This window comes from Zalophus californianus, chromosome 15 (genome assembly GCF_009762305.2).
Source record: "Zalophus californianus isolate mZalCal1 chromosome 15, mZalCal1.pri.v2, whole genome shotgun sequence".
Lineage (NCBI taxonomy): Eukaryota > Metazoa > Chordata > Mammalia > Carnivora > Otariidae > Zalophus > Zalophus californianus.
The window spans coordinates 62,664,275-62,691,168 of NC_045609.1; the positions used below are offsets into that span (position 1 = coordinate 62,664,275).

Here is a 26,894-nt window from a genome sequence, read left to right on the forward strand (position 1 = left end):
CCCCCCAGTCATTATTTTCCCACCCTCTGAATGTCACTACTATATTTTTGCCAGTATTTCAGGGTATGTGTGTGTTTTTAGATCTTCTTCGTAATAGCTAGTCTGACCGTAAGTGGCAGAGCAGTGCAATGCAGAAAGGGTGTGGGTCTGGGTTTGGATTCCTGCTCTACCATTATTCTTTGTGCAACATTTTTAAGCTTTCTGTGAGTCATTATTTAACCTTTCTAAGCTCAGTTTCTTGCCTATAAAATGCGGATGATAAAACTTAATTTGGGGGGGGTCATTTCCAATTCTTGGAAAATGGTCAGCACAGTGTGGGCCCGCGGTGAATCTTCAGTAACTGTTAACCACCACCACCACCACCATCATCATTATTACTCAAAGGAGCACATCTGTTCTCTGGTCCTGCTGGTGTGTGAAGACCGTACATAACCTTCACCTTCAAACATTAAGCAACTTGGGTTCATCGATTCATTCAATAACGATTGCATGCTTACTCTGGGAGCAAGCTAGACCAGAGCTCTGTCCTTAAGGAACTTGCCTTTTTAGTGTGATTGGTGCATTTGCCAATTTCTCTCTGGGTGGAATGATCAGGCGATGGTACTTGCTCTTTCACAGAGACCTGCTCCTTCAAAGTGCTCGCTGCTTGTTGCTCGATTCCTGATAGATCCGATTAATAACGGCTTGAGGTTTTCTAAGCTTCTCCTTAATAGTATGTTCTTCTCCTCCGTATGCAATGTGTTATTTATGCGGGGCACTGGAAGTGCGTGTTCATCACCAGACTTCTTTGCATATGTTTTTACAAAAGCCTGAAGCTGTTCGATTTCCATGGAATGAAACGGAAAGCCTTGTTTTCATGCTCCACTGTGTTTAGTCTCAAAATGGCATTACAGCTTGGGCGCCTGGGTGGCTCAGTTGGTTAAGCGACTGCCTTCGGCTCAGGTCATGATCCTGGAGCCCCGGGATCGAGTCCCACATTGGGGTCCCTGCTCGGCGGGGAGTCTGCTTCTCCCTCTGACCCTCTTCCCTCTCGTGCTCTCTATCTCTCATTCTCTCTCTCTCAAATAAATAAATAAAAAAAATGGCATTGCAGCTTGGTAGGGTCTATAGAACTAATTTGCAGAATTTACCACACAAAACACATTTAGGACTTAAGTAATTTTTATTGCCATAAAAGGTGACTTCCCCAAATGACTAAATATCATCGTTCTTTCTAGCCTTGGAGTGGGCTTTGCATGAGATTTCCAGTACGTTGCTTTCATCAGTGAGGCTGATGCTTTGAAGAATTGGTCTAAGGTGGGATATTTGATATCTTGTCTTGATCAAACTCATCATACTCAAATTTCCTTCTTAAATATCCTGTTTTTCAACAGTGAAATCCATTTTTAGTTTTAAGGGTAATTTTTAAAGCCTACTTGAAGAAGAAATGACATGAATATACATTAGCTATTCAGGCGCTCGTGTCTAATGGCTATAGTAGGATCGTGCCTCGATGAGCAGTATGACATGGAAACGAGTTACTGCAGGACTGACGCGTGAATGATAAAGAGCACAGTTGCCCTGTGGTCACCAATGTATTCCCACTTGGAATTATAACACGTTTGGATATAACTCCGTGGATATTGTTGCCTGAGTTTTAAACATAGTTAAAACATAGTTTTGAAATTTTATTTTTCACAGAGTAATGTGTAGCCAAATTGTGTTTATGGAGAGACTTATAGATGTGTATCAAGCACTGGCGGTGTCCTGCTCATGTCCCTTCAGCCCATTCCAGAGATCTGTAGCTTCCGTGGACTTTCCATACCCGATGGCAACCTCTCCCCTCTAGCACCTGTATTTCTGTGTCTTAGAACTTTCTCTGGCTGTCCTCTCCAGAAGCTGTAGCCCCTATGAGCAACATACAACCAGTAAGGAACTAGAGTTGGTGAATAAATCCCCCAACTCATTCCTTGGACAATCCTCAAGGTGTGTTCACAGAGTCTCTCGAGGGGTACAGTGGGATTGATCACCAGTTGCCCAAAGTGCTAACCTGCTCATTAACATACCTTCACTGGCTTTTTCCCCTTCCTATTTTACTTCTCCCATGCCCTCACCATGCTTCTCCGGATTATGTCCCTCTAAAATGACTTGCATCCAAATCATTGACATGGGACTGCTTTGAGGGGAGCCCACAGTTAGACGCTGTGCACATTAAATGAGTTAAAGTGATTCCCACCTAACTGATAAGGGTGTGCCAGGCACAAAATGAAGTGCTGTCCAACGCAAAGTAGTTCTCCCACTTACCACACCTGGGCCACCTCTTTCCTTTTGAAGAACTGTTCTCGTCCCCAGAAGAACTGCCTCCCTGGCCATTGGTTGAAACTGGGGACCTGATCCAAGCCATGAATAACACCCCACACCATTGCAATGGTGATTGTCCATGGAGAGAATGTAACCCACATTGGAAGAACCAGAAAACTTCCCAGGATTTTTCTCACTGGTGCTAAGGGAAGAGAATCTCTTTCCTCTCAGAGCTATGAAGTCCCCAAACTGACCGCGGCCATCTCTCTCACCACACAGAGAAGCATTTCACAGTGCGAGAGTATACAGCGAATTTTCAGAGAGAGGCAGGAGACAAGCATCAGGAGCATCTTTGTGGCATTTGAATCCCTAGGACAGTTGATCCTAAACCAGGTCCACTCTGTCCCTCCTCATAGTTCAGTCTGTGGACTTCTCTACACATCACCACGTTGCATAAGCTAGTTAGTAACTTTATCGTTGTTCTTTTTTTTCTTTTTTTCAGATTTTATTTTTGGGGCGCCTGGGAGGCTCAGTTGGTTGAGCGGCTGCCTTCAGCTCAGGTCATGGTCTTGGAGTCCTGGGATCAAGCCCCGTGTCGGGCTCCCTGCTCAGCGGGGAGTCTGTTTCTACCTCTCCTTCTCTTTCTGCCCCTCCCCTGCTCATACTCTCTCTCTCAAAATAAATAAATAAAATCTTAAAAAAAGTTGTTAAAAAAATAAAGATTTTCTTTATCTGTCAGAGAGAGAGAGCACAATCAGGGAGAGTGGCAGGCAGGGAGACCCTGGGATCATCACCCGAGCCGAAGGCAGACATTCAAGCGACTGTGCCACCCAGGCGTCCCAAAACTTTCTTATTTACAACCAAAGAACCTTACTACAGATGTTTAACTCTGGGGCAGAAAGTTGGATTGGGTGTGAGAATACGGAGCAGGAGAATCACTTTTTGGATACTGTGTTTTTCAGTCCTACAATTTCCATTTGATTCTTTTTTAGTTTCCAGATTTCTCCTGAATTTCTCATCTCTTCACCCAGTATATGCATCTTTTATTATAGACTCTTTAACATTTTTATCAGTTATTTTAAAGTCCTTGTCTGACTTTCAAATCATTAATGGCCATTTCCATTTTGAATTTAGAGCTATGAATTTAGAACTGATTTTTAGATTAATAATAGAAAGACATAATTCACGTTTACACATGTTTATCTGTTCTATGCTCACTAAAGTATATTCATTAAGAATTTATCTTGTTTTGGGGTGCCTGGGTGGCTCAGTCAGTTAAGCTTTCCAGCTCAGTTCATGATCTTAGGGTCATGGGATCAAGCCGGGCATCAGGCTCCGTGCTCAGCAGGGAGTCTGCTTGAAGATTCCCTCCCTCTGCCCCTTCCCCTGCTCTCTCGCTCTTTCTCTCTCTCAAAATAAATAAATAAATCTTTAAAATAAAGTAAAGTAAAGTAAAATAAAATAAAGTCCTTGTCCGCAAAGTCTAACATCTGGGTTTGAGTCTATTTCTATTGACTGACTTATGTCTTAATTATGGGTCACATTTTTCCTTTTCTTCACATATCTAGTAATTTTTTATAGTGAACATTGTGAATATGTTCTAGAGACTGGACTCTGTTATCTTCTTCTGATGAACACTTTCTTGCAATAGGCAGAGAAATTATTGGTTGGATTACGTCTCTTAAAACTTGCTTTTAGGTTTTGTTGGGGTAGGTCTATTTTGGTTTTAACCTTAGTGCTAGGGTGAATGGTTTAGTCAGAGATACAGTCTTTACTCTGACTGTGGCCCTCCCACGGTTTCAACTGAAAGCTTGGGCTGTTTACCAAACTGCTATAGCTCGGCAAGACTTTTCAACTCCAAATTCTGTCTTCCCTGTGATGGGCAATGGCAGAAATCTCTGTCAGCCCTCAGCTGATGTGTTCCCCTTAGAATCCTTGGGGTCTCACCTGCACATGTACGGTTCAAGGATCGGCCAAGGATTTTTTTTTAAAGATTTTATTTATTTATTTGAGAGAGAGAATGAGAGAGAGAGAGAGAGCACATGAGAGGGGGTAGGGTCAGAGGGAGAAACAGACTCCCTGCTGAGCAGGGAGCCTGATGCGGGACTCGATCCTGGGACTCTGGGATCATGACCTGAGCCGAAGGCAGTCGCTTAACCAACTGAGCCACCCAGGCGCCCAGCCAAGGATTTGAGAATAATTTTTACACATATTTGGGGGCTTTCCACTCTGTGACTCTCTCCTTGCCAGAATTTTCTCAAGTTTCAGTCCCTGTTGTTGCAAACTCCTCAGAATCATTAGTTCCTCAATGACCCCTACCCTGTGCAAGCTAACCGAGGCTCTCTAAGTGTGGTCCTCAGACCACAGCATTAGTATCATCTGGGAACTGGTTAGAAATGCAAAATTTGGGGCCCCACCCCAGGCCTAGTGAATCAGAAACTCTGGGGCTGGAGCTCAGCCATCTATATTCTAACAGGCTCTGCAGAGATAATAATATACACTAAAGTTTGAGAATGATTGCCTTAGGGAAAAGCTATATGAATGTGGAGTTTCCCTTCCTTTACTGTCTGGATGCTTTCCAGTGCCATCAAGTAGTTCCTGGGTTGTTTTTTTTTGGGGGGGGTTGAGGGGGTGTCCAGAATTCATAATCATTATTTGTAGAAGGGATTAGCTTTAAACAAGCTACTCTGTCAGATGGGAATTTGGACATTCACTTTTCAGTATATATTCTATACTATATACTGTTTGATTTTTTTTCTCCTAAGAATCTATGTTCTTTGTAATTTAAAAAACAAATTTAAAATACTTTTAATTGAGATTTGAATGTTTATAAAACCCTAGAAGCACCTTATAGTTTTATGGAACACAGCTGGAAAAATCTCTAGTTTAAACCATATGATTGACAGTATGGGTGGGGATTAGCTTCAACCATGCCTAGGAGTATCTATCTCCATGGCAACTGTCACCATAGTATCAGGCCTAGGACAGAGGCGGTAAATGAGCTTGTACAGGGTGGGGAGGAATGCAGTGTGGTATCTTCCTGGTCCCCATTCCAGGAAATCCCAGAGATATGCCTGATGGAAATGACTTCTTTCCTGCTCATTACCAGCATTCCAACCTGTTTTCAGGAGGAGGCTCTTCACTCCCGTGGGTCATATTCATGTCAGCTTTGGTTCATCAGGCCTCACGTGTTAACCTCACCTGCTCACATTGCTCCTCCAGGAGAACAGGGACTCCGTCTGCCTCAAGAAGGAACGGACCTTAGGCTTCTTGGTATTCCCACCCTACTGGACCTATGGGATGGAGAGGAAGTTCATCTAAAAAATCACCCCGTCCCTTTGCCTGTACACCCACGACAGACCCACTGGGGTTTTGTCTACTAGGGAGCAGGCACTGGGCAGCACATCCTCAACTTTAATGTGTATATGAGCTCCCTGCAGATCTCGTTAAAGTGTAAATCTTGATTTAGTGGGTGTTATGGGCTGAACAGTGATCCCTCAAAACTCATATGTTGAAGTCCTCACCCCTACTACCTTAGAATGTGACTGCATTTGGAGACAGGGTCTTTAAAGAGGTAATTAAGGTTAAATCAGGTCCTCGAGGTGGGCTCTAATCCACTTAAGAGGATCGGTCTCCTTATAAGAAGAGGGGAATATAGACAGACACACAGAGAAGACATTAGGAGAAGATGGCTATCTACAAGCCAAGTAGAGAGGCTCCAGAGGAGACCAGCCCTGCATACACCTTGACCTTGGACTTTAAGCCTCCAGAACTGTAAGAAAATAAATTTCTGTTGTTTAAGCCACCAGTCTGTGGAACCTTATCATACATATAGTAGCCCCAGCTGACTAATACAGGAGGTCTGGGGAGGGAACTGGCAGTTTGCATTTCTTTTTTTTTTTTTTTAAGATTTTATTTATTTATTCATGAGAGACAGAGGGAGAGAGAGAGAGAGAAGCAGAGGGAGAAGCAGGCTCCCAGGGAGCAGGGAGCCCGATGCGGGACTCGATCCCGGGATCCCAGGATCATGACCTGAGCCGAAGGCAGATGCTTAACCATCTGAGCCACCCAGGCGCCCACATTTCTTTTTTTTTTTCTAAGATTTTATTTATTTATTTGACAGAGAGAGAGACACAGTGAGAGAGGGAACACAAGCAGGGGGAGTGGGAGAGGGAGAAGCAGACTTCCCGCTGAGCAGGGAGCCCGACGCGGGGCTCGATCCCAGGACCCTGGGATCATGACCTGAGACACCCAGGCGCCCCATAGAGAGTTTGCATTTCTAACAAGCTCCTGGATGATGCTGACACTGCCCATCCAAGACCACACTTTTGAGTTGCAAAGACCTGGAGAATCTGGTCCCTTTCTGTTTGATGGCAATGTCAGCAACTTACCAAATCACTGAGCAGGTGGGGAAGAAGAGCGCTTTTTTCCTCAAACTCTGCCTTCCTTAAGACGGCTAAAGGCAACTGTTCTCAGCCTTTTTGATTTGCATTACTTTTGAGATATTATAAACATGAGGCACCTTTCAGGGGATGAGGTTAGATTATATAAGCAAATAAGATGGACTGGATAATAACAGTAGGTAAACTGGGGACCTCACGCCCCATCTAATGTGGGCAAACTGCCACTCGGTCTCTGAGCCAGAAGATGAGCTTAGTGTGGTCATATTTTCCAAAGTTTCAAGAGAAGCTAGAAATTTGGGTTTTTACATTAAATCTCTAAATTTTTAAACTTTTAAATGTTGGCAACTCCATCAATTTATTTTTGAAATGTGAGGCAAACGAGGTCCCTGAGGTCCTGGACATGTTCTCGATCTAGATCTTGTTTTGGGAATATACACAGGTAGAAATTCATCAAGCTGTATGATTAAGATTTGTACAATTTCCTCCTTGTAATTTATGCCACAATAAAAAATCTGCATGGGAATGATGCCTATCAACCTCAAGGTCACATGTGGGAGTGGAGGCAGGGGAGGAATGGGGTTGGTTTCTATCTGTATCTCTAGCATCATGTTTCCTTAAAGAGAGAGAACTGAACCACGTATGGGAAATTATGAATAGCTGTCTCCGTGGTGTCTAGGTTTTCTACCTTATTTTGTTCTGTATGGTTGAAATATTTCATAATTAAAGATTTTTAATATTAAAACAAAATAACGCCTGAGAATACCAATACTGTATGGGCCAAACCAAAACCTCTGGAGGTTTCTGAAGTATCCTTTCGGTCTTGCTCTGGAGCTGTATTGCTGTTTAGATAAGAATGTTCACGGGCCCGACCCCGTTGTCCTGCATGTGTCAGTAAATACCTGCATCCCCCATGCCATGTGTGGGACGTGACGTCAACCCACCCGCTCAGCGTGGCATCCTCTATGGCTTTATCAGGAGAAGCGGCATTCTTGCCCAGCCTCAGATGTAGTGAAAACACAGTTTTTGCATCCAAGTGAAGACACTGTGTTGTGTTCACCGGTGAGAGCCACCAAAGAACAGGCTTCTCTGATTTTGAAAGCAAGACAGCCTAGTGGTGAATCTCACTGGGTACCAACCTGGCTCTGCCACTTACTTGCTGTGTCCTCTTAGGCAAGTTAGTCTTGGCCTCAATTTCCTCACATGCAGCATGGGAATGATAATAGTAGCTCCCTATCTGGGTGTATGTGAAGATTTAAGTTTGCTGAGCGATGGGTGCACGACTTTCAACAACCACTAGCTATTATCAAGTACTGGACGTTAGTGTGGTTTTACTTCAAATATCTTTGTTACATCATGGATTAGAGCGGAGGTCACTGCATTAAGAAATTGATATGTGACCACCAAACCTCAAAGGGAAAGTATTTTCAACTCGTAGTCACATAGCAAATGTGATCAAACACTGTCACAGATGCCGTTTGCAGAAGCAGGGGCTGGGAACCCTCACTTCCTGCCTCCAAGGAACTGACCTGTTTGTAGCCTTTGTGAAAGACCCCAAACTGCTAAATCAAAACTCAAGGGAAAACAGGATGGTGGAAGCCCCAGGCTGGTTCATTTTCTGGCTGCCTGAACCCTCGGGGCTGGGGCACCTGCCCCTCCCTGTGGATGGTGGTGTTGCCAGGCAGCCTGGCTTGTTGGCATGCAGGGTTGCCCTTTGGGGCTTGTTGCTCAAGGTAATTATATTCCTCCCAGGAACAGCACCCTGCTGGCAGCTTTGTGACCCAAAAAGGGCTTTCGCAGTGACTAACAAAGCTGTAAAGGATGCGCCCAGATCCAAGAAAATCCATTCCCTGAAGGAATAGGATTTCAATGACTTCTCGGTTGGTGCTTCTTTGCCTTTTAAGCCACAAGCATTAAGATTGTCTGAAATTCCAGTTATCCCACGCTGCATTCTCCGGAGAAGCTGTAAACCACGGAGTAAGTCACCTAGACAATCACAGACACTATTGGTGCCTGGAATGGAGGAGAGGAGCTCATTCCCCCCCGGGGAGGGTATGCATTTCCTGCGTGGGCCTCTCCGAGCATCTCAGGATATACGTTCTTCCAGCATTTCCGCTGTCTCCAGTTCAGAAGGCCCACAGGTCTGCTGGGCTGTCTTTCCCTGCCACTGGCCTAAAACTCCTGTGGCACGCACTATGGTCTGTCTGGCAGAACCTGGGAGCTGCCCCGGCCATTTCCACTCTCCTTCACCCCGAAATCGGTTACCCATCTATTTCATTAATAGTCTCTGAATCCGTCCCCCCAGCCACTGTCCCAGTTGAGGCCCCCCCCCACCCTTCCCGCTTCCTGCTGCACCCACGACTCTCTGGTCTACCTGCCCTTGAGCTTGCCCTCATGCAACACTCCTCCACTCAGCTGCCAAAATGTAAATCTGATACCAACTCTCAGCTTAAAATCCTCTAATGCTGCCCCGCCCCCCACCCACACACTGTTTTCAGACTACATGTTCCCAGTATTGCCAGAATTCTGAGTTGTCAAGAAAAGCCAGAAATCTGGATTTTTATGTGAATTCCCCCTTCTGTTTTGTTTAGTTTTAGAGTTATTACATTTTCACATTAAAAACATTATAAAACATTGTAGTAAGTCTCTCACCCACTCCTGGCCCCAATTCCCTAACCAAAGAGGACACCTCTGTTACCAGTTGCTTCTGAAACCTTTCGGACACACACACAAACATACACATACACATTCACACACACACAAAACCTTTTTCTCTATACAGAGGGTAGCCATTTTTTTTTTATGTTGAGAGAAAATTTTAAAACTCTGAGGGTCAAACAAGACACATTTGCATCCATGGGTTATAAATCATGTAGGCATGTGCTTATGACCCACTTGACTGAAAGGTCCCTAAAGACAGGGGTGGAGCTTTGTCTTGGCATCCCCCTCTATACCTGGCATGATGCCTTGCACACAGCTGGCACTCAATAAGTGCCCATCCATTTGCACATTTATTAAGCACCACTCTGTGCCTATTGTTGGGCTTGCCACAGGTCTCCAGGTGAACTGTGACATGAGCATCCTCGGAGGAAACACGACAGCGGCGAGTTAAGTCTAGGTAAGTCTCCAGCCCTGGGGAAACAACCAGAACTCGCTGGCTGTAGGTTTACAGCCGCCCCCCTCCCATTTTCCCTGGTTACGTGAGCCTGCAACAAATGGGCAGAAAGAGCAGATCACGTCCCCCTCGCAGGCTTGCCCTGGCGGGGTTTCTGCTTGTGCTGACACCAGCATTCCCAAGCCAGCGCTCATTCCCAGGAGTGGTGATTCCCTTTTTTGCCCTGCACCAGGTCAAGGCAAGCTGGGACGGGACAGAAACCACAGGCCCGGGCAGTTTGCTGACTCCTCCTGGGGCGCAGGGCTGGGCCGGGAGGGCTGCTGGAGTGACTAAGGCCTTTTCAAGCTTCTTCTTGTTGGGAGAAGACTCACTGCTCCCATGGTTTGGGGCCCTTCTCCTAAGTTAGGTCCTATTTGCTAGGTGGCTTGCGTGATGACCACAGGACAAGGTAATATTCTCAGCTCATGATGAGGTGAGTCCCGCTGAGGAAATGTAGCAAACTCTTACCACAGTTTCTCTCCCCCATCCTTGGAGAAGGTGATTGCCGATTATTTCTGCAGTGACGCAGGACAGGTGGTTCTCATAGGCAGCATGATTCTGTGGAGGGGTCATAAGCTATTCCCCTGGCACTGTACTGTGGCGTCCTCTCTTTCTCTCCCATTCAAGAGACCATTCTGGAATGTAAGTGGGTGGGAGCATGAATTTGTTCTAAGAGTCACCTTGAATATATTCTAATTGTAGTGTTATATATAAGAATCTTACTGCCAAAACTCATGTAAGTGAGACTTGTCATATTCCTTTATTTCAAGTTACCTTGAGCTTGGAGACCTCACCCTCTGGGCAGGCAGGAAAATAATACCGTTGGTAGCAGGTGGGGCAGGCTCTCCCTCTCCCTGGGGATGCAGGAAAATCCAGGAGGTTACACAGCCCTGGAAAATGGAGACGAGTCCACTCTTCTCCTGAGGCCAAGTCTTCTGCTGATATCCCCGGGCTGTCTCTGCAGAGGAGGAGGCTAGCATGGCTTCTGTTCCAAGCTTGGGAATCTTGGTGAAAGCTGGGAATCCCAGGCCAAGTCTCTAAGCCTCGGGAAGACACCACAAAGCCTCTCCATAGAAGACCTGTCATCCTGCCCACCTGCCTCAGGCACCGTAGGGAGCACATTCCGGTCTGCAATGCCTGGAGTCCACTAATCTCCAATCCCTCCCAGGCTCCAGGCTTCCAGAAAACATAAACCAGGTTGTCTGCACAAACAACTTCTGCATTTGGCCCCTAAACCAACTTCCCCAAGGCAAGGCTGGCTTCCTGCTCAGAAAGAAGAAATAAAATACAGGAAAAACAAACCCCTGCGCTAAGAGCTCAATATATTACCCTGCCACCTAATTTATATTAGAATAAACTGATCATTCACAGATTTGTGTCCGTGACAAAACTCTGCACTCATCAGGAGGCAGCCGTGCTGCAATCAGATGGTGCCGCCATTGCTTTGTTCTAAAGTAGAGCACAAAAAAATGGAAGGATATTTTGTCCTCACCCCTGCTTTATGTCCCCCATTCACTGATTGTCCTCAGAACAAAAACATAAAAGCCCTTCTCCCTGAGGAAGCAATTTCTAGGCAAGAAGATTATCAAAAGGGTTGCTGCCCAGTGCCCCCATTAATTGTACCAAATCCGGTCAATGATGAAAATACAAGCATCACCTTATTACAATAATTATGTAATGCTGATTAAAGTGGAAGTGGTATTAAAACCATTTCTTTTCCTAAAACTATCTTCTCCATTTAATTAGCACTTTCTTAAAAACCATCTTAGTTTTCAAATTAATCTAGCTGAGGACAGTGTCTGTGAGCCAGAGCTGAAGAGCCTCTGGTCTATGAGAGGTCTGCATCGATAATATGGTGACTCGTTTCAAAAAGATTGCTGCCGGGGCGCCCGGGTGGCTGAGTCGTTAAGCATCTGCCTTCGGCTCGGGTCATGACCCCAGGGTCCTGGGATCGAGCCCCACGTCGGGCTCCCTGCTCCGCGGGAAGCCTGCTTCTCCCTCTCCCACTCCCCCTGCTTGTGTTCCCTCTCTCGCTCTTTCTCTGTCAAATAAATAAAATCTTTAAAAAAAAAAAAGATTGCTGCCTTCACGTATTGGTATATGTTATATTGGGGCAGGTATGGGACCCAAGCACTTGAAGTAGCAAAATGGGAACCTTGAGGTTTGAGTTCTTCGGGATGTTTATTCCAGCTGTGCACTGACTGGGAGCTCAGCAGCAGGCCTCTGGGCTAATACCTGTAGCTGATACCACTGCAGAACATAGGTCCAGGACCATTCTCAGCCTCTTCTGCAATCAATGGTTACTTTCCAGGGCAAAGCTGCATCTGTCTCGAGGTTGCCTATAATGACAAGTGCTCAACACCACTCATACGTAAAAAAATATAAATGCAAAGGAAACCCGGAAATCATTTTTACCTCTCAGATGGTTGGTGATTAAAACCACAGATAGTACAAATTATAGATGAGCCTGTAGGCAAACAGTAGACTCATAAATCATTGACAGGAGTGTAAATGGATCAGTCTTTTCAGTGAGTAATGTGTCAATGTCTATTCGAATTCTTAAATGCCCATGCCCTCTTTCCTGGTAGTTGCACTGCTAAAAGTTTACCATACAAATATACTTGCAAATGTATGGCAAGAAAGGAAAAATGTACAGGGATGTTTCCTGCAGCATTGGTGGCAACAGACACAAACCGGAAACCAGTTAAATGTTTCTCAATAGCAATATGGTTAAATACATTAAGGGACAGCCACACGAGGGAGTTTTGTGTGGTCAGGGGCCCCTGTGTAGCTTTAGGTGGTGAAGCATGCTATTCTTGATTCCAGCTCAGGGTCATGAGACAGAGCCCTGCTTTGGGCTCCGAGTTCAGCAGGGAGTCTGCTTGAGGTTCTCTCTTTCCCTCTGCCCCTCCACGTGCTCACATGCTTCCTCTCTCTCTCACAAAAATAAATAAAATCTTAAAAAAAAAAAGGATGTGGTCACTGTTTTGATGACTATAACTCTGTAATACGCAGGTGGCCCTTGAATAACAGAGTTCTGAACTATACAGTTCCACTTATACACAGAGTTTTTTTGATAAATACAGTACTATAAATTTATGTTCTCATCCTTATGATATTTAATAACATTTTTTTCTCTAGCTTACTTTTTGTTAAGAATACCATATATAGGGTGCCTGGGTGGCTCAGTTGGTTAAGCGACTGCCTTCGGCTCAGGTCATGATTCTGGAGTCCCGGGATCGAGTCCCGCATCGGGCTCCCTGCTCAGTGGGGAGTCTACTTCTCCCTCTGACCTTACCCCCCACCCCCCCTTGTGCTCTCTCTCTCATTCTCTCTCAAATAAATAAAATCTTAAAAAAAAAGAATACCATATATAATATATATAACACACAACATATGTGTTAATTGACTGTTTATGTTATTGGTAGGGCTTCCAGTTAACAGTAGGCTATTAGTAGTTACATTTTGGGGGAGCCCAAACTTATACCTGAATTTTGACTGCACGGGGCATTAGCACCCCTAACCTCCGTGTTGTTCAAGGGCCGCTTGCAGGTTGAAATCAGGAAATGTGATGCCTGTGACTTTGTTCTTCTTTTTCAAGACTGCTTTGGTTGTCTGGGGTCTTTTGTGGTCCCATACAAATTTTATGATTGGTTTTTCTATTTCTGTAAAGCAGGCCATTGGAATTTTGATAAAGATTGCTTTGAATCTTTAGATTGCTTGGTATAGGTGGTATAGGCATTTTAACAGTATTAATGCTTCTAATCCCTGAACATGGAATATCTTTCCATTTCTTTGTGCCCACTTGAATTTCTTTGATCCATGTCTTATACCTTTCAGTGTACAGATCTTTTACCTTCCTGTTTAAATTTATTCCTATGTATTTTATTGTTTCTGATATTTTAAATGAGCTTGTTTTCTTTTTTTTTAAAGATTTTATTTATTTATTTGAGAGAGAGAGAATGAGAGAGAGAGAAAGCACATGAGGGGGGGAAGGGTCAGAGGGAGAAGCAGACTCCCTGCTGAGCAGAGAGCCCGATGCGGGACTCGATCCAGGGACTCCAGGATCATGACCTGAGCCGAAGGCAGTCGCTTAACCAACTGAGCCACCCAGGCGCCCAAATGAGCTTGTTTTCTTAACTGCATTTTAAAACAGCTTGTTAGTATACAGAAATGTAACTGATTTTTTTTTTTTTTTTGCAACTGAAAAATAAATAAAAGGATGTGGTCAATCTTGCATGCTAAAGTAGAAAGAAACCTCGAATATACAGAATAAATTGAAAAACCAGGACACATATAAAATGCTGATATATTTTTTCTGGAAAGATAGGCAAAATATTAACAGGGTTATTTTTCTAAAAATTTGCATATAATCTAAAAAAGAAAATAGAGACTACCTGGGAAGTGGTAGACCATTTTACCCCATTCTTTGTACTTATTGATACAGAAAAAAAAAAAAAAAAAGGTTTTTTGTTCTTTTTTTTTTTTAAAGAATGAAGCTAGGGGCGCCTGGGTGGCTCAGTTGGTTAGGTGTCTTGCCTTCGGCTTAGGTCATGACACCGGGTCCTGGGATGGAGCCCCGCATCGGGCTCCCTGCTCAGTGGGGAGTCTGCTTCTCCCTCTCCCTCTGCCTGCCGCTCCCCCTGCTTCTGCTGTCTCTGTCAAATAAATAAAATCTTTAAAAAAAAATGAATGAGGCTGTATGTGTATAAAAGTTGAAACATGTGTGTGAGAGACTGTGCTTTCCAAAAATGGCCAGGACAATATTCCTGGTTTTACATGCCCTTCTAGAATCTTGTTACTCCCCATCAGGAGGTGGTTTATTCACTCCTCTGGAAACTGGGTGGGGACTTCGACAGCTCTGGCAATACAACACCATGGGAGTGACACTGTGCAGCTTCTGGGGCTATGCTCAGAACGGCCCCACGGCGTCTGTGAGGGTTGTGCTCTCTCTTGGGATGCCTGCCCTTGGAACTCAGTCACCATCCCACCAGGAATCCCAAGCCAGCCCACAGTTCAGGGGTTTGGAGTGTATCTGCAGTTGTGCAAACATCACCACTAATTCCAGAACATTTCCATCATCCCAAAAGGAAACCCTGTCCTATCAAATCCCCTCCTTCCCCCAAGCCCTGGCAACCACTATCTATTTTTTTCTCTATGGATTTGCCTATTGTAGACACTCCATATAAATGGAATCATACACAATGTGGCCTCTTGTATCTGGCATCTTTCACTCAGCATAACGTTTTCAAGGTTTATCCGTGGAGTGTGTATCAGTATTCCATTCCTTTGTGTGGCTGAACAATATTCCATCACATAGATGCACATGTGTTTATCCATTCATCCCTTCATGGACATTTGGGTTGTTTTCACTTTTTGGTTATTAGGAATGAGTGTTGTCAACACTGACATAGAATTTTTTGTGTGGACATGTTCTCAAATCTCTTAAGTTCAAGTACTTTAAAATCATCTATTAATATTGAACAGCAAGTACTACATAATTAAATGATACATAATTAAAATAATTCTTATTCATTAAAACAGGTTTTCTAAGAGCAGCCAACCTGTTCCCTCATAGTAATTCAGATGTCACACGGAACACTGCATAGACTTAAAGTAACAACATAGCACTATTTCCAGATTTTTCACTAATTTACATAAACCTTTCACCAAATCAGTCTGAGTTAATGACATGCCACTTTACTATCTAAAAGAAAAGCTATTATGTGGTCTTCAAAATTCCTCTATGTTCCAAGATGAAAACCTAGCACTTTAATTTGACACACACGAAAAGACTTCGGTCTCTTCAGGAATTTGGGGTCTGATTTAGAATTCTTGTGAACACAGCTTTGTGCTGTGCTGTGACTTACCTGTTTGGGTTTATTTAATAGAAGTTCAATAAAAATAGGCTGTATTTAAAACTAAATTCTGCACTATATAAAAACTCACTTGCGTGGGAGTTCAGGCTTGCATTTAGAGTAGACTGTCATGCGAATATGAACTCTATTGCAAGGCCCTTCATCCATGGGCACCGTTTCCCTTTGGGATGGTCCCACTCTCCCCCCAGAGCCTGCTGCTGGCTTCCCGAGCAAGCCTCATCCCGGTCATTCGGAGTCTGCCCATATGCTTCACATTAATCTAGTAAGGAAACAATGAGATGCTTCTTTGGGGAACTGCTGTAGAGACCACTTGTAGAGGAGAAACCACACTATTAAGAAAGTGTGGACGCTTTCCCCGACGGAAAATTACAAGTTTGCTTGGTTTCAATCGTTGGCACCACATCTTGGGTTCCTCATCACTGAATAGACTTCTTTCCACTTGGCTCTCTCTCGGCCAGTGTCCTGGCACACTATCAGAGGGGAAAATAATTAGAAAGAAGTGTCTTTTAGGGATGAGAAGCACTGGTAGCTTACCAGATGGAGAGAATCACAGAGCTTCAAACAAACCCCGACCAGACAGTAGCACTGTCTTCCTGCTTCCATAAACTATATGTAGTGTTCATGCCTCCTGAAATGTGCACACTAAGAGCCAGGATGTTGGCTCAGTTTCCCTCTTTTTCAGGGGAAGCCTTTGGTGCCTCTTTAGCGCATGAGCAATGACCCAACTCTAGTTAGCCCCAGAGAATTTTCCAAGGGCTCCCCTCATCTCAGAGTTCTTATGTTGCTATGGGATATAAGGTCCATCTTATTTTTGGTTTGCTCATCATTCAGGTTGTGTGAGTGTGGGATGGGGAGTGAGAAACAGCTTTATTATTTTTGTAGAAATGACACTTGCTAATTGTAAAAATACCGAATAGAGATATGTAGCTAAAAAGCATCTGATAGCTCACCTTTCAGGAGTAACAAGTGGGTCACTTTGGTTTTTCTAGTGATCTCTGCTTGAGATATACATATATATACACACACACACACACACACAAATTATTCACACAGCATTTCTCAAATGTACTTGTGAACATGGTGTTATTTGTGATCAACAAGAAGCTTACTGTGAGACAAGGACTGGAAAGGAAGCAATTCATCTGGGAGGTGCAGCAAATGCTAATGGGGAGTGGTGAAGACAGGGAGGGTAAGGCAGCCAATTAAGGGTGGATGTCAAGTTAGCTGCTACTGTGGGTGGATGGAGATTACTTCCACAGAGAAACTCTGGAAAATGGTGTAGAACACGTGCCTCAGAGATCTCATTTGAAGGGCAAGGGAGCTGGGGTGTTTATATCCTAGGTCCCACTGGGTGAGACTGCTCCCAGTGGGTTTAATTCTGAGCACTTCCAGCCCGAACAGTCTTCCAAGCCACTGAAGAAAGCCCCCAGGAAAGAAAGGAAAATACCTGCAGGTAGAGGGCAGCCAGGCACATACACAGGAGCGGTATGGCTGGAAAGATATGCCAGGCACTGCTCTAGGTGCAGGGGACACGGCAGGAAACAGAACAGAGGGAGTCCTGCCCTCACGGAGCATTTCTTCTGTCGGGGAGACAGATAATAAACAAAGCGAGGAAGAACTATATGGAATGTGTTACATGGTGACAAGTACTGTGGAGAAAAGTTAAGTACTAAAGAGTCCTGGGAAGGATGGAGAAGGGGTTGGTTCTACTTAGCAAAAGAGGGATCAGGGCAGGCCTTAGCAAGAGGGTGACGCTCAAGTGAAGACCCACAGGAGGGGAGAATCTGGCTTCAGTTGAACAGAGAGCTCTGGCGGACGTGTGGAGAACGAAGTGACGAGGGGCCGGGGTGGGAGTTGAGTCAGGACGCAACCACAATACTCCCAAGTGGTAGAGCAGCAGTGAGGAGAGTTTAGATTCTAGAAGTATCTAGAAGGCAGAGACAAGGTGACTGGTGGACAGGTGGAATGTGGAGTGTTTGGCCCGCACAACTGGAAAGACGGGGCTGCCATCTTCTGAATCAGGAAAATCTTCAGAAGGAACAAGTCCTCGGGCAGGGGTGACTAGGCACCTGGTTGTGGGCACGTGGGTGGGGTCTCTCAGACACCAAAGTGGAGATGTCAGCAGGAAGCTGCGCACGCGGGGGTCTGGGTAAAATGTGGCGAGTCTGTCAGCATACGTACCGTCTGAGCCATGCTACCAGTGATGTCCAAGGGGGCCACTGCACAGGAATGAGAGCAAGACTGAACCCCAAGCCCTCGGGGAGATAGAAGACCAGAAAAAGGAGATGGAGGAGGAGCACCCAGAGTGTGTTGTCCCAAAAGCCAAGTGCAGAAAGGATTTCTAGAAGGGGGGAGTGATCGACTGTATGTAGGTGTATATACGTGCCACATTTATACCGATATATATGCAGAAACTCTTGTCTCTCGATACACACTTACAAGTCGTTTCAGATCAATAGTATACTATATAAACAGATCCGTAACTCCGTTTTCTTGGGAAGAGTGTCCCATAGCAACAGTATCTGTCTACTCCATCTTTTAATAGTTGCACAGTATTTTACTGTGTACGTGTATCATAATGAATTTTTCCTTATGGATGACTGTTTTTCCCAATTATAGAACTCTAAATTACGCAGCAGTGGGAATCTTGTATCCTTCCTTTCACACCTCTCTGATCATCTCCTTGGGATAAACCCTGGAAGTGAGGTTGCTGATTCAAGACTCCTTCCTGGGCAGCCCTATAACTCACGATGTATTCAGTAAGGAACATCTGCTGCTACCAAGGAAGGTAGCTGGGGTATCATTCCAGGTAGACACCATGCCACGGGGATGCATCTGAATGCATGGAGGACACAGGGCAGCCATCTGGGTAAACGGCTGTTAGAAATAGGGCAGATGTTTGGATCAAGGCAGAAAAGTCCACGACAGGAAGCAATCTGTTGGTACTAGCTCTCAGCCTGACATATGAAACTGCAGCCAAATTCTAAGTATAAAAAGCCACTCCGTTTCCACATAGAGCAGAACAACTCGAGGCCTGCAGCCTCTCCAGCAGAGCCACTAAGAGCTTATTACGTCAAGAGCAAATGTAGCAGACGAAGGCAGATGTGTTTTTGAAATGACTGTAATTAACTCCAAATCTTTCCACATACTTTATTTTTGCTGGCTGGATTTGTCATTTAGTTGTTAGAACAAGCCTACCACATACCTCAGATTTTTTCCCTTTACCTTGCCATTCCTAGCAACAGCATGACTCCATCACCTGTCTGGGCAAATACAGAGTCTTTGTCTGGATGGTGTCAGAACGCCATGCACATTCAGTGGTGACCTTGAAAATAATGTCTACCAGCCAGGCAACTGGCTGAGAGCCTCCAAGGACTTCAGGGCATTAAAGGAGAATGTTTTTAGTCACGTATATCAAGTGTAGGGAAATGTACTGAGACACCTCTTAGTTCATAAGGAAAAGAAGGAAAGGGGCGCGTGGGTGGCTCAGTCGGTTAAGCAGCTGCCTTCAGCTCGAGTCATGATCCCAGGGTCCTGGGATGGAGCCCCAAGTCAGGATCCCTGCTCAGCAGGGAGTCTGCTTCTCTCTCTCCCTCCGCCTGCCACTCTGCCTACTGTGCTGTCAGATAAATAAAATCTTAAAAGAAAAAAAAAAAAGGAAAAGAAGGAAAATGACCAACACAGAGCCATGCCTTGGATCCATTTATTCCCATCTCTGGGTGGGTCTGTAAACAACATTCATCCCAGGACTCAGGACCCACCTCTGGTACTTGATCCATAGAAATCATAGGTGAGTGATACTCATCCAAGGAGGAGTTCCCTACACTAGGTTCTTAACCACTGAGAGAGGCCTACAAGAACATATGCAATAGTCTGAAGTTTTCAAATGTTTTAGGTCTGTGTGATCTGGCTAGATGCTCTTCAGTTCACTTTACCATGTGGCATCCTTTACCATGACAGAGCCTCAAGCCACATACACACCAATTCAGCCACCAACAGTGTTCCCTCCCTTCTGCTTTAAGAGCAACGCCCGGTCCAGGCAGGAGGTCAACAGGGAGGGTTTTCTTCTTCTATGTCATGGCTGAGATAAATTACTTTATCCCACGATACACCAGCTAGAGGGCAGCCTATGCCAAATTCCATTCCTTAAAATATGGTCATTTAAGGACCATATTTCACAGTTTATTATGAGATCACTGCCGCCAGACCTATAAGCCTCTGCGTGATGTTTCAAATCTGAGCCTGGGAGCACCCACCACCTGCTCGTTGTCTTCCTTGGCTTGGCCCGCCCACGCCATCTGCAGGCCTCTCCTCAGAAGGCAGTGTAGTAGTGCTCCGTGGTGCTGACGATGTCACTCCGGTCCTCCAGGAGCTCCAGCACCTGCTGCAGCACACCTTCACTCAGGTCCGGGCTGACACTTAGGCGAGCACAGGCCAAGATGTGCTGAAAGTGGCAGCCCTTCTCTGCATCTGCTGGAAAAAGGCAGTTGGCTAAGCTTGGCACACCTGTCAGACCCTCCTCCCCCTCCGCGGCCCTGCCCCTGCATTTTCACAAAATCCACTGGTGATTCTTAAGCTCGGTAAAGTTGCACTGGTTTAGATTACCAGCAGAAACAAAACAAAAGCCCTGTTCTCAGGCCCCTTATTTAGCCACATGACGTGGACCCGCTGCTCAGGAACTCAGGCCTTCAATCTCCAAGGGCTGCTAATTGATAATTGATTATCTGTAACTGAATGGATTTTTTTAATCTTTTTTCTTAGTGCAGGTACATGTATAAGTGCACCTATTCAGAGCCGAACCCATAGCCTTCCAGGTGGGAGCCCTCCTGAGACTGAGAGCAGAGCTGGTTTACGGCAGCCTCCGGGTTCTTTCCCGTTAAGTCCTGACTGACGTGACAGCCTAGAGAAGGGATTCCGACCACAGATCTGTTCTCATTCTTCTCTGCCTAGGCTTCCAAGCAGTCCTGTCTACGATGGTTGTATTCTAGAAATCTCTTATCCTCCACCCCAAAAAACCCAAGACCATTTGGTATACAATGATAAAAGTTCACGGTTAGCAACCTCTTTCCTAGTTCAAACCAATGATATAGAGTAGTGGAATGCACGGTGACGTTCTGACCACTACGGAGGGTCATGAAATCAACATAATGGGCTGTGATTAGCAACTGTTTCCTTACCAACAGAGTAAGAAAGACGGGAATAGGAAATTACAAAATGCATTGCATTATAGTGTATTATTTTGTGAAACTTTTTATATATATAAATATTCATATATGCATACATACTTAAAATATGTATATTTATATATATATAAAATACATTTTATATGTGTATGTACATATATATGTAAATATAATGTACTGGGTCATGATGTAAAATGCATTTGTAACTCGGAGTCAAAGTCAAACCTCATTACTGAAAACAAAGCCTCCCCAGATTCACTTCAAGCACCATGCAGGGCCAAGCTTGGCCCCTGTTGTCTCCCCAGCATCTGGCACACCTGCTGTGACACACAGTCACCGAAGGTTGTTTTCAGAGAACAAAATGCTTTAGGCTCCAGGAAGGTGATTAAAGTGGTATCGTGGTGTTGGGCAAAGCATGGTTTGGGAGGTGGTGTACCTCTGTGGCCTTGGGCAACTCACAGCATCTCTGAGCCTGAGTTTTCTCACCAATGAGGAGGGGGAGGGACTATAAAGGGGGTGAGGGCACCTCTGGGGTTCTTTCCAGCTCTAAGGGTCAGAGAATATCCCAAACCATGCTCCAGAGCTAACAAAGACTTGCTAAATTCTGACCTCTACTGGCCCTGTCCACTCATTATCCCTCCCAGTTGGGGTTACTGTTGAAAAACTTGCCACCTTCACTGGTTTCCAGGCTATTCCTTCAACATTCATTCAATAAAGACTTCCTGAACACCTACTACGTGTGTAGTGCAGAGCAAGGAGGAGCAAGTGACAGTTGGAGAGCGGACTCCAGAGGCCACCAGACCCAAATTCAAGTATTGGCTCCGACAGAGGCAGTGTGGCTCACGTCTCTGGGTCTGTTTCCTCATCTGTAAGATGGGGAGAAAAATCACCTACTTCACCGGTGGCTGTGGGGATCAAAGGAGGCCCGTGGCAGGTGCTCCTTACATGGGAATGACTATGATTCTGTTGTCATCTCCATAACCTAAGATGACACATATAACCTAGTCCCTGCTCTAAAGCAGCTTCAGCTCTTCCTGAGAAGGGTGATACTGGAGGGTGGAAAGGGGCTCCAACCAAACTGGGTCTGCACACAGCAGACAGGGAGCACAGCACTAGGACTCTCACCACCGCCTGGCTTTTAATCCGTCTCTGCAGGGCCTGCATGCCCAAGCTCAGGGCTCAAGAGGACTTACAGAGGACATATGTGGGGCTCCTCTAAGCAGTGATCCTGACTGCCCTGAAGGCCTCGAACTATCTCTTCAGAAAGGCCATGCTGCTGTTTGGGAAGGGTGCTCACCAAGGGCCCTTCCAGTCACATGGGGAGGACTGGTTTTAGTTCCTCTTTAGGTGTTTGGTAGAATTCACCAGTGAGGCCATCAGGTCCAGAGCTTTTCTTTGTCGGGAGATGTTTAGTTACTGACGCAATCTCCTTACTAGCTATAGCTCTACTCAGATTTCCTTTTTCTCTGTGATTCAGTCTTGGTAGGTTCTGTGTTTCTAGGAACCTGCCCATTTCATCTGGTTATCCAGTTTGTTAGCATGCAATTGTTCACAGTACTCTTTCACAGTCTTTATTTCTGGAGAACTAGTACTAATGTCATTTTCATTTCTGATTTTAGTAATTTGAGTCTTTTCCCTTTCTTCTTAGTCCCTCTAGCTAAAGGTTTGGCAATTGTGTTGATTTTTTCAAAGAACCAACTTCTGGTTTCATTTTCTCTATTATTTTCTATTCTCTATTTCATTTATCTTTACTCTAGTTTCTTCTGCTAGCTTTGGGCTTAATTTGTTCTTTTTCTAGTTCCTTAAATTGTTAGAAGTTAGGTTTTGATTTGAGATCCCTCTTGTTTTTTAACGTGTTTGTAGCTATAACGTTCCCTTTAGTGCTGCATCTCTAAGTTTTGGTATGTTGTAGTCTCATTGTCATTCATCTCTAGCTGTTTTCCAATGTCCTTTGTGATTTCTTCGATCTACTAGTTAAGAGTGTTGTTTAATATCCACACATTTGTTAAATTTTCCAGTTTTGTCACTGACTCCTAACTTCATCCGATTGTGATCAGAGAAGATACTTTGTATGGTGATTTTTTAAAATCTACTGAGACGTCACTAGTGGCCTAACATATGGTCTATCCTGGAAAATGCCCCATGTACACTCGACAAGAATGTGTATTCTACTGTTGCAGAGAGTGTTTTGTGTAGGTCTGTTAGATTTAGCTTATTTCTTGCAGTGTTCAAGTTCTCTATTTCCTTACTTATCTTCTGTCTGCTTGTTCTATCCATTATTGAGAGTAGGGTACTGACGTCCCCAACTATGATTGTAGAACTATTTATTTCTCCTTTCAATTTTGTCAACTTTTGCTCCATCTATTTGGATGGTCTGTCATTAGGTACAGAAACGTTTATAATCGCTGTATCTCCTTGCTGTATTGAAACTTTTAATGATATATAATGCCCTTCTTAGTCTCTTGTAAACTTTCTGGTTTTAAAGTTGGTATTGTCTGATATTAGTATAGCCACTCCTGCTCTCTGTTGGTTACTTTTATTTGCACAGGGTATCTTTTTCCATCCTTTGACTTTCAATCCACTTGTCTTTGGATCTTAAAGTGAGGCTTCTGTAGACAGCATAGAGTTGGAGCATGTTTTTTTTAATCCATTCTGCCAATCTGTCTTTTGAGTGGAGAGTTAAATCCATTTAGGTTTAAACTAATTACTGTTGGGGGGGTGGGGGGGTGGGAAGGACTTACTTTTGTTATTTTGCTATTTGTTTTCTATATGCCTTATAACTTTTTGTCCTTTGTTTCCTGCATTACTGAATGCTTTTTGTGTTTGGCTGATTTTTTTTTTTAGTGAAATGTTTAAATTCCTTTCTTATTTCCTTTTGTGCATATTCTATAGCTATTTTCTTGGTGGTTACCATGGGGATTACTCAGCATCCTAATTTGAATGTATTCCAATTTAACTTCAACACAGAAAAACTCTGCTCCTTTATAGCTCTATCCCCACATCTTTCGGTTGTTGATGTCACAAAATTACATCTTTACACACTGTGTTGCCCAAGAACATAAACTAAGTATTCTTTCAAATTCATTAGTCTCTTAAATTATATAGAAAACAAAATGTGGAATTAAAAACCAAGGCTACAATAATGTAAGTAGACTAATAATTATTTTTTCACAACGTATTAGCCTCTTAAATCATACAGAAATCAAAAAGTGAAGTTATAAACCATTGTTATGAAATATTAGCTTTCATAATTGTCCATGTATTTACCATTACTGAGATCTCTATTTCTTCACATGGCTCTGAGTTACTGTCTAGTGTCCTTTCATTTCACCACATTGGATGCCCTTGAGCATTTCTTGAAGAAATGGTACCTGCTACTAAAAGCTAAAAATTGACTGAAATTATCCCCAATTTACTCTCCAAGCCTTCCCCTGGAAGTTGCAAGCCTTCAGTAGACTCCAGAGTTCCAACATAGTTACATTAGGCAGATGCAATTGTTGTCTTAAGTGGAGAGACAGATTGCTGGTACTTCCTACTCTACCAATGTATTTAAAGCCCATAACAACCCATCATATGGGTACTATTATTATCCCCATTTTGCATATAAAGACAATAAGGCAAACCTTCGTCAACATAGTACTGGAAGCCCTAGCCACAGCAATCAGGAAAAAAAAAGAAATAAAAGGCATCAAAATTGCTAAGGAAGAAGTAAAACTGTCACCATTTGCAAACGACGTGATACTCTATATAGAAAACCCAAAAGACTCCACCAAAAATCCATTAGAACTAATAAACAAATTCAGTGAAGTTGCAGGATACAAAATTAATATACAGAAATTGGTTGCATTTCTATACACTAAAAACGAACTAACAGAAAGAGAAATTACGAAAACAAAACAATCCCATTTATAATAGCATCAAAAGAATTAAATACCTAAGAATAAACTTAACCAAAGAGATGAAAGATTTGTACTCTAAGAACCATAAGACACTGATGAAAGAAATTGAAGATGACACAAATAAATGGAAAAGACATTCTATGTTCATGGACTGGAAGCATTCATATTGTTAAAATGTCCATACTACCAAAAGCAAAATACAGATTCAATGCAATCCCTATCAAAATACCAACAGCATTTTTCAAAGAACTAGAACAAAAACAGAACCACAAAAGACCCCAAACAGCCAAAACAATCTTGAAAAAGAACAAAGCTGGAGGTATCATGCCCTCAGATTTCAAACTATTCTATAAGGCTGTAGTAATCAAAACAGTATGGTACTCGTACAAAAACCGACATATATCAATGGAACAGGATAGACTGCCCAGAAATAAACCCACGTGTAGATAGTCACTTAACCTATGACAAAGGAGGCAAGAATATACAATGGCAGTCTCTTCAATAAGTGGTGCTGGGAAAACTGGACAGCTACATGCAAAAGAATGAAACTGGGCTACTTCCTTACACCATACACAAAAATAAACTCAAAATGGAATAAAGACCTAAATGTAGTAAGACCTGAAACCATAAAACTTCTAAAAGAAAACATAGGCAGTAAACTCTTGGACGTCAGCCTTAGCAGTATTTTTTGGATCTGTCTCCTCAGGCAAGGGAAACGAAAGCAAAAATAAACAATTGGGACTAGACTGAACTAAAAAGCTTTTGCACAGAAAGGGAACCATCAACAAAACAAAAAGGCACCTGCTGAACAGGAAATATTTGTGAATGATAGATCTTTAAGGGGTTAATATTCAAAATATATAAAGAATTCATATAACTCAATACCAAAAAAGCAAACAATCCAATTTTTTTTCTAGAGATTTTATTTATTTGACAGAGAGAGAGAGCGAGGAGAGCACAAGCAGGGGGAGCAGGAGAGGGGGAGGGAGAAGCAGGCTCCCTTCAGCAGGGCGCCTGACGTGGGGCTCGATTGATCCCAGGACCCTGAGATCATGACCTGAGCCAAACTCAAGACACCCAACCACTCAGCCAACCAGGTGCCCCCAAAAAAGACCTGAATAGACATTTTTACAAAGAAGACACACAGATGGCCAACAGACACGCGAAAAGATGCTCAACATCACTCATCATCAGGGAAATGCAAATCAAACCCACAATGAGATATCACCTCACACCTGAATGGCCAGAATGGCCAGAATCAAAAAGTCAAGAAATAACAAGTGTTGGAGAGGATGTGGAGAAAAGGGAACCCTCTTGCACCGTTGGTGGGAACATAAACCGGTGCAGCCACTGTGCAGAACAGTGTGGGGGTTCCTCAAAAAATTAAAAACAGAAATACCATGTGATCCAGCTATTCTATTTCTGGGTATTTATCTGAGGAAAATGAAAATACTAGTGTAAAAGATATATGCACCCCTATATTCATTGCAGCATTATTTACAATAGCCAAGATATGGAGGCAACCTCAGTGTCCATCGATAGATGAATGAATAAGGAAGATACGGTGTGCATATACAATGGAGCATTACTCAGCTATAAAAAATAATGAGATCTTGCCATTTGCGACAACAATGGGTAGACTTAGGGGGTATTATGCTAAGTGAAATAAGCCAGACAAAGACAAATACCATATGATGTCACTTATATGTGGATTCTAAAAACCAAAACCAACAAACAAAACAGAAACAGACTTATAAATACGGATAAATACAGAGAACAAACGGGGTTGCCAGAGAGGAAGGACGGAAGTGAGGGGATGGATGAAATAGGTGAAGGGGATTAACAGGTACAAACTTCCAGTTATAAAATAGTCACAGCGATGTGAATAGGGACGATAGTCATGAATATTTTAATAACTACGTATGGTGACAGATGATAACCAGACATCATGGTGACCACTTTGTAATGTATATAAATGTCAAATCACTATATTGTACACCTGAAACTAATATAATATTGTAGGTCAACTATACTTAACTAAAAAAAAAAAAAGAGGGGAGCCTAGGTGGCTCAGTTGGTTGAGCATCCGACTCTTGATT

At 43.6% G+C, this 26,894-nt stretch overlaps 1 protein-coding gene across 8 annotated transcripts in view; it reads right to left on the minus strand.

Annotated features, from left to right (window-relative positions):
• Window positions 1-19,402: 19,402 nt before the first annotated feature.
• Window positions 19,403-26,894, minus strand: part of STN1 (STN1 subunit of CST complex) — a 41,870-nt gene continuing 34,378 nt past the window's right edge. For 6 of the 8 annotated variants that reach the window (XM_027596132.1, XM_027596126.1, XM_027596133.1 and 3 more), the window contains one exon: window positions 19,403-20,186. In XM_027596132.1, the coding sequence (XP_027451933.1) occupies window positions 20,026-20,186 (161 nt within the window). In that variant the 3' untranslated portion in view covers window positions 19,403-20,025. The remainder of the gene's footprint in view (window positions 20,187-26,894) is intronic. The other 2 variants (XM_027596134.1, XM_027596128.1) reach the window with 1 other exon arrangement.